At 44.3% G+C, this 15650-nt stretch overlaps 1 protein-coding gene across 1 annotated transcript in view; it reads left to right on the top strand.

Moving 5' to 3' along the window:
• Window positions 1-15650, top strand: part of ACO2 (aconitase 2) — a 215320-nt gene that overhangs the window by 87208 nt on the left and 112462 nt on the right. Inside the window, exons 5-6 of the mRNA XM_063940467.1 lie at window positions 9206-9364; window positions 10069-10324. Coding sequence (XP_063796537.1) covers window positions 9206-9364; window positions 10069-10324 — 415 coding nt within the window. The remainder of the gene's footprint in view (window positions 1-9205; window positions 9365-10068; window positions 10325-15650) is intronic.

The raw sequence follows: 15650 nt of genomic DNA, 5'->3' as shown, positions 1-15650 counted from the left end.
GAGATCAGTTACTAAAGAGCTTGTCTCTCTCCCTGAGAGTACTACAACAACACGGCTGGATTCTAAATCTACCGAAGTCGCAGTTGGTTCCGACAACTCGGCTGTCATTTTTGGGCATGGTTCTGGACACGGGGGGAAAAAAAGAGGGTTTTTCTCCTAAGGGAAAAAGCCCAAGAAATCCAGAGCATGGTCAAAGGCCCCGCTGAATCCAAAAAGAGTGTCAGTTCATCAATGAACTTGAGTTTTGGGAAAAATGGTGGCAGCCTACGAGGCCATTCCGTTCGGCAGGTTCCATGCAAGAACTTTTCAGTGGGACCTTCTGGACAAGTGGTCAGGGTCCCATCTACAGATACATCAGAGGATAAGCCTGTCCTCCAAGGCCAGAGTCTCTCTCCGATGGTGGCTCCAGAGTGCTCACCTTCTAGAGGGTCGCAAGTTCGGCATTCAAGATTGGGTTCTTGTGACCACGGACATGAGCCTCAGAGGATGGGGAGCTGTCACGCAAGGAAGACATTTTCGGGGAATATGGTCAAGCCAGGAGGCTTGTCTACACATCAATGTGCTGGAATTGAGGGCCATATACAACGGCCTGCAACAGGTGTAGAGCTTTCTTCGCAACCTACCCGTTCTGATCCAATCAGACAACGTCACAGCCGTGGCGCATGTAAACCGCCAGGGCGGGACAAGGAGCAGAGCAGCAATGGCAGAAGCCACAAGGATTCTTCGCTGGGCGGAAAATCATGTAAGCGCTCTGTCGGCTGTCTTCATTCCGGGAGTGGACAACTGGGAAGCAGACTTCCTCAGCAGACATAATCTCCATCCAGGAGAGTGGGGACTTCATCAAGAGGTCTTTGCAGAGATAACAAGTCATTGGGGACTTCCTCAAATAGACATGATGGCGTCACGCCTCAACAAAAAGCTTTGGACGTTTTGTTCCAGGTCAAGGGACCCTTAGGCAGTGGCGGTGGACGCCCTGGTGACACCGTGGGTGTTTCAGTCGGTCTATGTGTTCCCTCCACTTCCGCTTATCTCAAAAATACTGAGAATCCTAAGACTAACAAGGGTGCAGACAATACTCATTGTTCCAGATTGGCCTCGAAGGGCCTGGTATTCAGATCTTCAGGAAATTATCACAGAAGATCCGTGGCCTCTTCCTCTCAGGGAGGACCTGTTACAACAGGGGCCCTGCATGTTCCAGGACTTACCGCGGTTACGTTTGATGGCATGGCGGTTGAACACCAAATCCTAGCTAGGAAGGGTATTCCGGGGGAAGTCATCCCTACTCTAATCAAAGCTAGGAAGGAGGTAACTGCGAAGCACTATCACCGTATCTGGAGGAAATGTGTGTCTTGGTGTGAAGCCAAGAATGCTCCTACGGAAGATTTTCAGATGGGTTGTTTTCTCCATTTTTTTTACAGACAGGAGTGGATATGGGCCTAAAGTTAGGCTCCATTAAGGTGAAGATTTCGGCCTTATCTATATTCTTTCAGAAGGAGTTGGCTTCTCTCCCAGAGGTCTAAACTTTTGTGAAGGGAGTGCTGCACATCCAACCTCCTTTTGTGGCACCGTGGGACCTTAACGTGGTGTTACGGTTCCTTAAATCACACTGGTTTGAACCTCTTCAAACGGTGGAGTTAAAATTTCTCACTTGGAAAGTGGTCATGTTATTGGCCTTGGCATCTGCGCGGCGGGTGTCTGAATTGGCGGCTTTGTCTCACAAGAGCCCCTATCTGATTTTCCATGTGGATCGAGCGGAGTTGAGAACTCGTCCTCAATTTCTACCTAAGGTGGTTTCGTCGTTCCATATGAACCAACCTATTGTGGTGCCTGTGGCTACGGATGACTTGGAGGATTCCAAGTCCCTGGATGTAGTCAGGGCCTTAAAAAATTTATGTAGCCAGGACGGCTCGAGTTAGGAAAACAGAGGCACTGTTTGTCCTGTATGCGGCCAACAAGGTTGGCGCTCCTGCTTCTAAGCAGACTATTGCTCGCTGGATTGGTAACACGATTCAGCAGGCTCATTCTACGGCGGGATTGCTGTTACCAAATTCGGTAGGAAAGTGGGCTCTTCTTGGGCGGCTGTCCGAGGCGTCTCGGCATTACAGCTGTGCCGAGCAGCTACTTGGTCGGGTTCAAACACTTTTGCAAAATTCTACAAGTTTGATACCCTGGCTGATGAGGACCTCATGTTTGCTCAGTTGGTGCTGCAGAGTCATCCGCACTCTCCCGCCCGGTCTGGAGCTTTGGTATAATCCCCATGGTCCTTACGGAGTCCCCAGCATCCTCTAGGATGTAAGAGAAAATAAGACTTTAACCCTACCGGTAAATCTTTTTCTCCTAGTCCGTAGAGAATGCTGGGCGCCCGTCCCAGTGCGGACAATTTCTGCAATGCTTGTATATAGTTGTTGCTTACGTAAGTGTTATGTTACAGTTGTGATCAGTCTCTGGCTGATGCTGTTTTATTCATACTGTTAACTGGTTTGGTTTATTCCAGATTGTACGGTGTGTATGGTGTGGGCTGGTATGTATCTCGCCCTTAGATTAACAAAAATCCTTTCCTCGTACTGTCCGTCTCCTCTGGGCACAGTTCTTTAACTGAGGTCTGGAGGAGGGGCATAGAGGGGAGGAGCCAGTTCACACCCATCTAAAGTCTTAGAGTGCCCATGTCTCCTGCGGAGCCAGTCTATACCCCATGGTCCTTACGGAGTCCCCAGCATCCTCTACGGACTAGGAGAAAAAGATTTACCGGTAGGTTTAAAATCTTATTATTTTATAGCTGTAAATGTATCTGTAAGGGAAAGGATCCTCGCCTAAACTAGGAAAGCTTAGTTTCCTTTAGCCTATGAGCATGCCTTGCCTAAAATCAAGGCAACCTTCTCAATGAGACTTGGCCCGGACCAGGTACAGTGCGCGCTCACACCTTTTAGAGGGTGCAGGAGTGGCAACACTGTCCTGGATGGCGGCAGCCATCTTTTCGGGTTTCCTGGGGTTCTCCAGCCTTGGGGCATACTAAGTGCTTTCCTCACACAGGGCGAGTAGCACTTAGTGACTGCAGCTACAGTAGAGGGGGGCAGAGCCTGGAGTTGCTGGTCTCCCCAGGTAATATCTGTACAGATGGTCCAGCCTGGTTTACTGAGGCAGTGAGACTACAGGCTTTCTCTCCTTTGCAATCTTTAATCTCCCTCGGGAAGGCTGAGTATTTTTGAATATTTTATCTATTAACATCTGTGCTGGTGATTTATGGAGAAGGGTGATTGCTCAGTGTTTTTCCAGTATCTGACAATTGATCTTACCTGTGTCTGCTACGCATAGTGAGAACTAAACTAGAAGCACACTATAGCACTTGTGCCCAGTGTAATAGTAAATTACTGGGGGGAGACAGGTGGACTCTGGAGTGTTGTGTGCACACTGTCAAGTGAGGTCTAGTGTTGCGCAGGTCTCTGGGCCCACTGCATCGTCCCTTGTTAAGCTGGCATGAGCACGGACGCAGAGTCAGATGGTCTCTAGCTTGGTAAGGCTGATAGCATGTTAGAGGGACTGCTGCACCCGTACCCTCTGTTTGACTAAGTCACTTGCTCCTAGCAGTATGACCCACCAATCTGTGTCTGATCCTCCTTGGCTCCATCCCATGGAGCGTACAGTGCCAGGGTTTGTAGAATGCTTTTTCGAGAATCCTCACTTGTGCTCAGCGCTTGAGACATCCTCCATGGCTCCGTTGGAATTTCCAGTTCGAAGGAGACAGGATGACTTTCAGGAGATGAATGTCACCCCAGGATGTGAGGACCTAGTATCTTCCTCTGGTCATTACTTCAGGAATATCATTGCGACTGTTTTCTTGTGGACACTCTACTTTCCAGCCTTCAGATCTGTCCAAATCTCATCTAGAAGATGATGGATAAAAAATTTCTGTTCCTCGCAAATTTGCTTTGCTTTATTCACTTCCATTGGGTCATGTATCTAAGTGGGAACTGCCTCCTTTGCTCTTCCTGTTCAGGGCTCTACTGTATGTCCTTTACAGATCCTCTAGATAAAGTTGTCTTGGGTCAATTATTTATTATTTTTTTATTTATAGGCTTTAGGGTTGTTACTCGACCTTTTATTAACCTTGGCTTAGGTGGCTCAAGCCATGCAGATATTGGCTGATAAACTCATTTGAGGTCCTTCACAGAGATTCGACAAATAATACCCTCCTGTAATTGGCAAACAGCTTTGCAGTGCAGCTGAATGTGTAAGTGTCCGTGCAAGATGGTGCTCAGGTGGCTTCCCAAGTTTTGACTACGGCAGTCTCCGCCCTAGTCAAAATGTTCCTTGTAAACTCTTCCGTTTGGTGGGGGTGTTCATTTTAGATCAGAACTGGTTGCTATGATCTCCCAGGCTTCATGGGGAGAGAGGGAAAAACAGCACTTTTCTTCCCGTGGCTGCCCCTAAACTGCAGGGTCCATGTTTCTGAGCTTTTCGTTCCTTCTCTCATGACAGAGCATCCACTAAAGGTTGGTCAGCCAGGGGAGCACTTCTGCCCTTCAAATCCAATCCACTGCCAGGGAAGATTTGCTGGTACTATCCGATGCTCAGGACCAAAGACTTCAGAGAAGCCTGGCACCTGACAGGTTCCCCCTCCACCCAAGACGATCACTAGTCTGAGGTTACTCCAGTTGAGAGACATTTGGGTGGAGTTGTCAGATGCCTGGGTGCAGGGTGTCCTTTCCAGAGGTTACATCATCTTACTCGGGGGTTTTGCCGCCACAGAGCACTCTTTGCCACTTCTCTTCACTGGGATTCAGTGAAGAGGGCAACATTGAATCATGCTATTGATGCTCTCCTTTTGGACGGCATCCATCACTCTAGTACCTCTGCTAAGATGGAAATGGGGGTTTTACTCAAACCTATTCCTTGTTCAGAAGTCTTAACGGGTCATTCAGGATGAATTTAATTCTTTGCACCTGGAATACTAGGTTGTAGGTAGGTCGTTTTCTGATGGAACTGCATGAAGGCCAACAAATTAGCCTCACTAGAGAGACTCGTATCTCCAAGTTCTGATTTGGGCAGGTCATTATGCCCCTCTCTGGTTTGCAGTTGGTTCCGATTGCTACAATTCCAGGCACTAACTTTCTAAATAACAATGCATCTGCACATTTTCACAAATATCATGTCTGTGATGACAAATTTACTATGCACAAATGATCAGTCATGCCTTATTTGGACGATTTGCTTATGAAAGCTCTTTATTTATTTTTTGTGCTGCTCGGTTACAAAAGTATCTAGATTGCATGGTCCTGGTACTTCATGATCACGGATGGATCCTGAATTTTGAAAAATCACACCTAATTACTTGTCAGCATCTTCAGGGGGTGGTCTTCAACGCCTCTCTCCAAAGGGTTTTCTGTCCAAAGCACAGGCCCTACAGAACTTGGTCACGTCAGTACATATTCCGTTAATCTTTCTTTTTGAGACCATTTGGTACACCAGATTCCATTGGTGGGAATTCCAGTGGTAAATTGGACAGGATGTACGGCATCCCTCTCATCTCAGTTTCTCGTGTTAGTGTCTACATTGGTGGCTAGTTCCTGATAATCTCCTTCAAGATCGTTCCTGGGTCACTCTGAATTGTCATTGTAACCACAGATGCGAGTCTCCTAGGGTGGTGTGCCGTAATATTACATCTTCGGCTCAAGGGCATTTGGTCACTGTCTATCAATGTGCTCAAGCTCCAAGACACTTTTTCTGTCTGTCATGCGAGCTTGGACCTGCCAGTTTGTATTAAGTCAGACAACGCTACGATGGTGTATGTTAATAATTAAGGAGGCACAGAGCACGGGAACAATGGCACAGACAGCCCAAATACTTGTGAGCGGAGACCTTTGTTGAAATCTGGAAGCAGACTTCCTCAGCAGATTAATGTTTCACCCAGGGGAGTGGTCTCTCAATCTGGATATTGTTGAATAGTTTTGGAAGTGGGGCCTTCTGCAAGTGGGGGGGGGGGGGGGTTTCCCCTCCGGGGCCACCCACTTTGGATATACAGTTCTCAGGTCAAGTAGCCTGAGTGTTTCTTCCCCTGAAGGTGGCTGTTTAATGTCCGTCCCATGGTCCAGTTTCGCCTAGCCTTGCCGAAAGAGAAAATAGGATTTTTGATCACTTACTGTAGAGTCTTTTCTCTAAAGTAAGTTGGGCAACGCTGCGTTCCCTCCCTCATTTTGTGAGGTTTTGGTTCTCTACAGCAGTTTCCGTACTGGTTTGTTTGTTTGTTTGATCTAAGCCGTTACTAGCCCCTTTTTTTTTTTTTTTTTTTTTTTTTTTTTTAAACCACTTAACTGACTATTTATCTTTTTTGTGGGCAAAACCGGTCAAAGAGACAAATATAAATAAATATATATGTATGTATGGTTCTGTTTTTGTGTGTGTGTGTATGTATGTGTGTGTATATATTATACATACATACATACATACACTCACAGGACTTGTTCCAATAATAAATGACACAGCGGTCAATCTTGATTCTTGACCGCTGTGTCATTTATTATTGGAACAAGTCCTGTGAGTGCCACCACTTCCCACTCCGTATTCGGTTGCTAAACCAGCTTGGGAGGCACCAAGGCATTATTGTACATATAGGAGAGAGTGCCGTCTGTCTGTCTGTCTGTCTGTCTGTCTGTCTGTCTGTCTGTCTGTCTGTCTGTCTGTATCTTCCCCACCTGTGGCTCAGGTGCGTCTGGAAAAGGACGAGAGGCGGCACTCCAAGGACTTAAAAAAAACTTTTGTGCAAAACAGGACAATGAAGTGCAAAAAACTAAAAAACATGGAGGTCTAATGACGTTTGTATGTGTATGTATATGTGTGTATGTATGTGTGTGTGTATATATATATATATATATATATATATATATATATATATATATATATATATATATATATATATATATATATATATATATATATATATATATATATATATATATATATATATATTTAGAAAAAGCAGATAAGATCAGAGCGACCACCGGTGGTAAAAGCAATATAAAACTAGAGATAAAAATTTGAAAGCAAAAATGGGATTTATTTAAAACGAACGTAATCAGTTAAAAAATATATATACACTTTTAGACACACATGGCAACATATAAAAAAATGCGTATTTTTCTAAAAAAGAATTTTTTCGTTTAAAAATAAACCATAAAAAATACTCAGAAAAATGACACATAAAGGAACACAAATGTGTACTAAAAACAGGTCCTCATAGTCATAGTATGGGCACCATGCGAGGCATTAATGTATCTAGAATTAGTTAAAAAAGAGAGGTGGTGAATAGAGTAAACAGCTTATCTTGAGGATTTTCAGTAATGGCAGGAATCACCCAACGCGTTTCGTCTGGTTTGACTTCATCAAGGGGTAGTGAGTACAGTGGGACATGTCATCTATTTATACCCCTATGGGTCAGGAAGTAATTGGTGACATCACTTCCTGTGACAGGATGTGCAGGATGTATGATATGTTAATATGTTAAGAAAACACTGATTTAGTACATATTGTATTTGGACTATGCATCATGACACTATTCATTTGATATTAAAGTACTTCAAGAATGGCATCTATTTTGCGACGTCAGATGTATTCTGTGGGTCTGCATATGTTAGTAGCATACAAATTTAAGTTGGATGGAGGGAACTTAAGCGGTATGTATGTATATATATATGTGTATATGTGTGTGTGTGTATATATATATATATATATATATATATATATATATATATATATATATATATATATATATATATATATATATATATTCACACACACACACACACACACACACACACACACACACACACACACACACACACACACACACACACACACACACACACACACACACACACACACCCCCCTCTCCCTGCTTGTCCTCTGAAGCTGCACCATTAAATATCTTCACATGCAGTCCTGGAGTGCCGTGTCTGAGTGCCGTGTCTCTGGGACATTTGATTGTTCGGACTCTACTCTGTATACTACATTAGACAATGGCACCCAGGCAGATGGATATTAATTAGAGTGCCGGATCATTTGGAATATATATATATATATATATATATATATATTATATATTATTATATATATATATATATATATATATATATATATATATATATATATATATATATATATATATATATATATATATATATATATATATATTTTTTTTTATGCTGGGCTTCCCGGTCACTGTTGCTGTAGTGATTGAGTCACACTAGAGGAGGAGCCATAGCAGCACAGGGGCAAGGAGGTCCCGCTTACATTGGTGGCTGTGGGAAGAATATCTTTCCACAGCATTCCAGTGGGCGTTCTTGACGGGTCGCATCAGATGCGACCATGTCAGGGATAGCCCATCCTGCTGTGATCTCATCTGATGCGATCATGCCAGCATAGTGGTTAAAGAAGTACTGGCATGATGAGGTTGCAGTTGGCTGAACTCAGAATTTAAATCTACAGTAGCGCAAGTACCAAACTCCAGCCCAACCTGCTATCACATGGTTTAAATGCAAATGTAAAGCACTGAGTACTATTAAAAGAATGCAATTCTCTTCAAGCTTTGTAATGTAAGTGCCTCAATAAGGCCCTTTTAGAAGTGAAGTAATAACTAAAATAGCTGGGTGCATAAAGGAATCCTGGGGAAGTGGATTTAGGACCTCCATTCAGGTTTGATCGCAAATTGCATTCCAACCAGAATTTGTGTTCTTCTGGTGGGCACATGTGCAGGGCCCGTCCTGCGCATGTGCCCGCATTTACGGCAACGCACAGTTTCCAAGGCGGAGACTGAACGTTGCAAGGGTGGCAACTTCCGAACGAGGTTGTGACGGCGGTGTTACCGGGGAAACTGTGCGACGTCAAAAAGACGGCAGCAGGCCTCTTGCCGTCACAGCCAGGCTGCGCCGCAGGTGGCTTCCCTAATTTCTGCAACTGCGCACTAATTCGCGATTAGTGTGGATTGCAGATGGGGGGGGGGGGGGGTCGACCGATAGCATGCTGGGCAGCCTTGTGGGGCAAAGGATTGCAAATTCTGAATAGGGTCCTCAGTCTGTAAGAACTATGGTCACCGCTTGAGTTTTATTCTCAATGTACAGCTATTGTAGGGTCCTGATTATCTGTTTCCATCATGGTCTTATCCTTTCCAAAGTATATACACTTTTGAAAAAAAAAAAATTTTTTGTTTTATTAGATTATCCTGGAAAACTATGCATATCCTGGAGTTCTCCTCATTGGTACAGACTCTCACACTCCTAATGGCGGTGGTTTGGGGGGCGTCTGCATCGGAGTTGGTGGGGCTGATGCTGTAGATGTCATGGCCGGAATACCCTGGGAACTGAAATGTCCGAACGTGAGTTACTTGGTGTTTATACATTATGCTACTTGATGGTCCCCTATTGCTTCGTGTTGAGTGCAGGCCACAGGTCCTACAGTGTGTGACAGGTGCACATTAAATCTAGCAGGCAGATGATGTGTGTAACAGCAGTGACGTAGTCAGGTTTTAAGACTCTGTGATAGTGTAGGACCTGCTTGAAGGTCGGGTATCTTGGCGATCGGTTTGCAGGCTTCCGGGCATAGGCCAATCCACTAATTAAACTGCCATTTATTTATTGAATTGTTGAGGATAAGGGAGTTTACTTTGAGTACTGGGTTTTCTGTTTGTATGTATTAGTGATGTGGTCATGGGCTAAATGCACCCCACCATATGAGTGGTTAGGGCGTTGCTTTACCCCGCTTCTGGTGTGGCGAGTGCTGTGGTTTTCTGTGTGTCTATCTATCTCATCGGTGGGTGCCATCACAGAAAATCCGAATACAACACTGCAGGTGCGGCACTCCAAAGAAGAACACTTTAACGGCCAGGATTACAATGTTTCAATGCCTTTATTCGTGTGGCATTTTCATCAGAACCTGATGAAAATGCCACACGAATAAAGGCATTGAAACATTGTAATCCTGGCCGTTAAAGTGTTGTTCTTTGGAGTGCTGCACCTGCAGTGTTACATTTAATATTATGTTTTTTTTTTTTTTTGTTTAAATATATTTTGTCTGTTTCAGGTCATTGGTGTTAGATTGACTGGAAAGTTATCAGGATGGACTTCACCAAAAGATGTAATTCTGAAAGTAGCGGGCATCCTGACTGTGAAGGGTGGCACTGGAGCCATTGTAGAATATCATGGTCCCGGAGTAGACTCAATCTCATGTACTGGAATGGCCACAATCTGTAATATGGGGGCGGAGATTGGTGCCACAACATCTGTATTCCCCTACAACCACCGCATGAAAAAATATTTGGACAAAACAGGACGTTCAGGTGTGTGGGTTTGTGGCTCATTCTGATTTTACTTGCTATTAACACAACCACCTTCAGTTTCTCACATTTCGAATTTAACCATAAAACCACACTTGAGTTCTAAAAGAACCGTTCCTTGGTTGAGCAATCCAGTTTATAAAACTCTAACTTGATTATACCCCATAAATTATCAATGCTGTTTAAATCCATAGAGATTCCACTCCAGTGAATCATAATGTTTGTTTTCAGTTCTTCAATAATGGCTGTCACATATCTGGAACTATAGGCAGAAAGTGGGACGTGCGCTAAAATTTCATAAGTTTTGGTAGTTCTTAACATCTGTAGCTGAAATAACTTTGTTTAGGAATACAATTTATGTGAATTCCTCATTCCTTCAGTGGGAATGAGGCATCCAGGCCTTTTAGGCGTAAAGGTCCGAATTGTAACTGCACATGCATTACCTGGAGTGTAAGCACAGATGTGCTATTGTGAGCGGTGAAGTGATGGTCATTCCTTGGTGAGTTGGATGTTTGCTACAATTGTTGTCTCCTTACCGGGGTGTAGTATATGTATTGTAGAAAGAATACACAATTATGAAGAATTTGTCGAGAAAACAGAATGAATGATTATATCCAGGACAGATTGTGGCTCTAAACTTGCGTGTACTTGACTGGAGCAGCTGAAACCAGTATTTGTCTGCATAAGGCCACATTTGGGAGCACATACTATTTCAAGTAAACAGTATTTACCATATTCTGATAAAAGCAAACTTATGCTGCTTTCACATGGCAAAACCTGCATTTGAAACTGTTCTTTAAACTGTTCTTAAAACGGGTCTGAGCAGTTAAACCCCCTTCAAATCGCATGTTGTAACCAGTATATTACCATTTCATTACTGTTTTGGTACCTTTCACACTGAACCTGTTTCACCCATACAAAACAGTGGTTGTCATTTTAAATGTTTATTTCCTGCTTCTGCCTGGTGAGATCACACATGGAGACAGCCTATCACCTTCTGGGGCTTGCAAATACCGTTTCAGACCCTTTCACACTGCACAATTAAACTGGTCTGAAACAGGTAGGACCCTGCTTTTTTACAGTTTCAAAATACCGGTATTTTGTAAACGGTAAATTGAAGGTGACCCTTTCACATCGCAGCTCGAACCGTTTAGGAAGCCAGTAAAAATGGCAAATTACCGGGTACAAGCTGCGGTGTGAAAGGGGTATAACTTTGTCCCAGTTAATGTGCACACCACTGTAGAAGCAATAAGGTACACACTAGCATTTGTATACCTCTAAAGGGGATGCAGTTATGTGACAGACTGCCGGTCAGAATACCAACGCTGAGATCACTAACCCTGAATATCCCGCCGGTTGGTATGCCGACTAACAGGGACTAGTCCCACTCATGGGTGTCCTTGACACCCATAGAGTGGGAATAGAATCTGTGGCTAGCGCAGCGAGCCACCATACCCACTGCGTAGCGACTCTGCAAGGGGCTTCGTTGCAGCAGTAGAATAGTGTCAGTACCAGCAATCAGTGTTTGTAAGCCCAGTACCTCCAGGAAAGTGGTCTGGTAAGGGGCTGTATGATATGGAGAGCCCCATATGAGCCGGTAATAGATGATATTTTACGTGTTTCTCTGACGTCCTAGTGGATGCTGGGAACTCCGTAAGGACCATGGGGAATAGACGGGGCTCCGCATGAGACTGGGCACTCTATAAGAAAGATTTGGTACTATCTGGTGTGCACTGGCTCCTCCCTCTATGCCCCTCCTCCAGACCTCAGTTAGATTTCTGTGCCCGGCCGAGCTGGATGCACACTAGGGGCTCTCCTGAGCCCCTAGAAAGAAGTATATGTTAGGTTTTTTATTTTACAGTGAGACCTGCTGGCAACAAGCTCACTGCAACGAGGGACTAAGGGGAGAAGAAGCGAACCTACCTGCTTGCAGCTAGCTTGGGCTTCTTAGGCTACTGGACACCATTCGCTCCAGAGGGATCGACCGCAGGACCCGTCCTTGGTGTTCGTTCCCGGAGCCGCGCCGCCGTCCCCCTTACAGAGCCAGAAGCATGAAGATGGTCCGGAAAATCGGCGGCAGAAGACTTCAGTCTTCACCAAGGTAGCGCACAGCACTGCAGCTGTGCGCCATTGCTCCTCATACACACTTCACACTCCGGTCACGGAGGGTGCAGGGCGCTGGGGGGGGCGCCCTGAGCAGCAATAAAAACACCTTGGCTGGCAAAATAACCACAATATATAGCCCCAGAGGCTATATATGTGGTAATTACCCCTGCCAGAATCCATAAAAAAGCGGGAGAAAAGTCAGCCGAAAAAGGGGCGGGGCCATCTCCCTCAGCACACTGGCGCCATTTCTCCCTCACAGTTCCGCTGGAAGGAAGCTCCCTGGCTCTCCCCTGCAGTCTACACTACAGAAAGGGTAAAAAAGAGAGGGGGGGGGCACTAAATTTAGGCGCAGTATAACTTATAGCAGCTATAAGGGGACATAATTCAGTTAGTCCCTGCATTATATAGCGCTCTGGTGTGTGCTGGCATACTCTCTCTGTCTCCCCAAAGGGCTTTTGTTGGGGTCCTGTCTCCTTTAAGAGCATTCCCTGTGTGTGTGCGGTGTCGGTACGGCTGTGTCGACATATTTGATGAGGAGGCTTATGTGGAGGCGGAGCAGATGCCTATAAATGTGATGTCACCCCCTGCGGGGCAGACACCGGAGTGGATGGACTTATGGAAGGAATTACGTGCAAGTGTCGACTCCTTACATAAAAAATTTGACGACATGCCAAACGTGGGACAGCCGGCTTCTCAGCTCGTGCCTGCCCAGACAATTCAAAGGCCATCAGGGGCTCTGAAACGCCCACTACCTCAGATGGCAGACACAGATGTCGACACGGATACTGATACCAGTGTCGACGACGATGAGTCAAATTTAATGTCCACTAGGGCCATTCGTTGCATGATTGAGGCAATAGGAAGAAACATTTGTGATGATCCGCAACAAGATACCCCCTTGTTTGTGCCTGGATGACACAGTTACACACAAAATGAACACACGAGGGGGGTTAATTCTTTAAAGAAAACCAAATACCTATGATTACTCTGGTAGATTCACCATAATACAGGGTTGGTGTTGCTCCCCAGAGTCAGAAAACCAAATATTCTAGAAAGAGAAAAGAAGACTATCTTGGGGGCACTCTTTGAAATATAAATAGGGCCAGATATACCCTTAGGTATCGTTAAAATATAACCTTTAATTGTATCTTTAAAATTAATAGGAATTTGAAAAGGAAAAATATATAAACACACACACAGGTTTATTCATATACACCTTGGGATCACTTGTCTATCACAAGGAGTTCAAAGAACACTGATTGCTCACTATGGAGCTTATTGGCTCAGAGAACACTGATTGCTTTCCACGTTAGAGCGGTTGCAGCGCCTTGATATCATAGGACAGAGCAAGGACGCTGCACCACAATCCGTGGATGAGAGCTAGCAGAAAATAGGAAGATTACCGTTCTAAAGGCAGCAGGACTTCTGGACGGAGCAGCGTATGTTGGTTGTAGGACCAGTGATTCTAACTTTCACAAGGCGACATTGCCATGCTGATTCCAGCTGTGACAAAACGCGTTTTCACCCATAGGCTTGCTCACTTCACTGGATGCCAGATAGTGCAGTGAAGTGAGCAAGCCTATGGGTGAAAACGCGTTTTGGCACAGCTGGAATCAGCATGGCAATGTCGCCTTGTGAAAGTTAGAATCACTGGTCCTACAACCAACATACGCTGCTCCGTCCAGAAGTCCTGCTGCCTTTAGAACGGTAATCTTCCTATTTTCAGCTAGCTCTCATCCACGGATTGTGGTGCAGCGTCCTTGCTCTGTCCTATGATATCAAGGCGCTGCAACCGCTCTAACGTGGAAAGCAGCACAGCTACTAATCTTTTTTCCGGCCAGTAATACCCGAAGCGCTGCTGTTTTCATATTTGCCGTCCGCTGCACCGGTCCTAGTGACCAGAGTACATGACGAAAAGAGATCTCAGCGGCTGGACTGGGTTTGCGGTCATGAAAACTTTTCATTCTAGCTGGGTTTGCTGCTACTTTTTAGCCCAACACATATTGTTCAGTGACCTATGGTCAAATGTTAGAGAAAATAATGAATTATGTTAAGTGAGCCTAACAATATTAGTATACCGATAAAGTATACCTGAAAATAAATTTGGGAAAGTACTTTGCTAATAGCCTGTGTGGAGAACGGCTTTTTTGATAAATGCATTTCTATGTGAGAATGTGCACGGCACTGGTTTAACATTGAACCACTCCCTATCATCTCCCTGCAATTACCTGAAAATTAAACAGGCAGGAATTGTACTCAATTTCGGTTAACACTCATCCCTGGATTGCGGTGCAGTGTCCTGCAATGTCCTAGGATATCGAGACATTCCATCCGCTCTAACAGGGAAAGCAGTACGGCCACTTATCCTCTTTCTGGTCAGAAATTTCAAGGTCGCTGCCCTCTCATCCACCGGCCGCTGAGCTAACAAAAACCTTGAGCTCATGACGGTGAGACAGTAGAAGCAATGTACCATGGCATACTGATCATCTTTTTTACTCTCTCCTTTTTTCTCTCTATACCAACTATAAATGTCGGGCTACTAATGAGCGCATAAGATACCATATAAATATGATGGGCATTCTGCTTCTCTCAACACTGTGTATATACCATTTGGGCAAATTTTGATTTTTTATAATTATACATGTGTTTGAGAATATAGGAGCTGACGTTCGGTAAATCAATACCTATTCATGATATGGTTGTTTAAACAGTGAGAGATCATAATTGGTTATAAAAAAAATCTGAATAAAAATAATTAAAACAAGCTCCTCGGTGAGCAATCAGTGTTCTCTGAGCCAATAAGCTCCATAGTGAGCAATCAGTGTTCTTTGAACTCCTTGTGATAGACAAGTGATCCCAAGGTGTATATGAATAAACCTGTGTGTGTGTTTATATATTTTTCCTTTTCAAATTCCTATTAATTTTAAAGATACAATTAAAGGTTATATTTTAACGATACCTAAGGGTATATCTGGCCCTATTTATATTTCAAAGAGTGCCCCCAAGATAGTCTTCTTTTCTCTTTCTAGAATATGATTGAGGCAATGAAAGAGGTATTACACATTTCTGATATAAACCCAGGTACCTCAAAAAATGGTATTATGTTTGGGGAGAAAACTACCAATAGTTTTTCCCCCATCTGAAGAATTAAATGAAGTGTGTGAAGAAGCGTAGGCTTTCCCAGATAAAAAATTGGTGATTTACAAAAAAATTACTAATGGCG

The sequence above is a fragment of the Pseudophryne corroboree genome, chromosome 9 (genome assembly GCF_028390025.1).
Source record: "Pseudophryne corroboree isolate aPseCor3 chromosome 9, aPseCor3.hap2, whole genome shotgun sequence".
In the NCBI taxonomy this organism is placed as follows: Eukaryota; Metazoa; Chordata; class Amphibia; order Anura; family Myobatrachidae; genus Pseudophryne; species Pseudophryne corroboree.
Note: the sequence above shows the minus strand (reverse complement) of the source record. Positions and strands in the feature narration are given on the sequence as shown.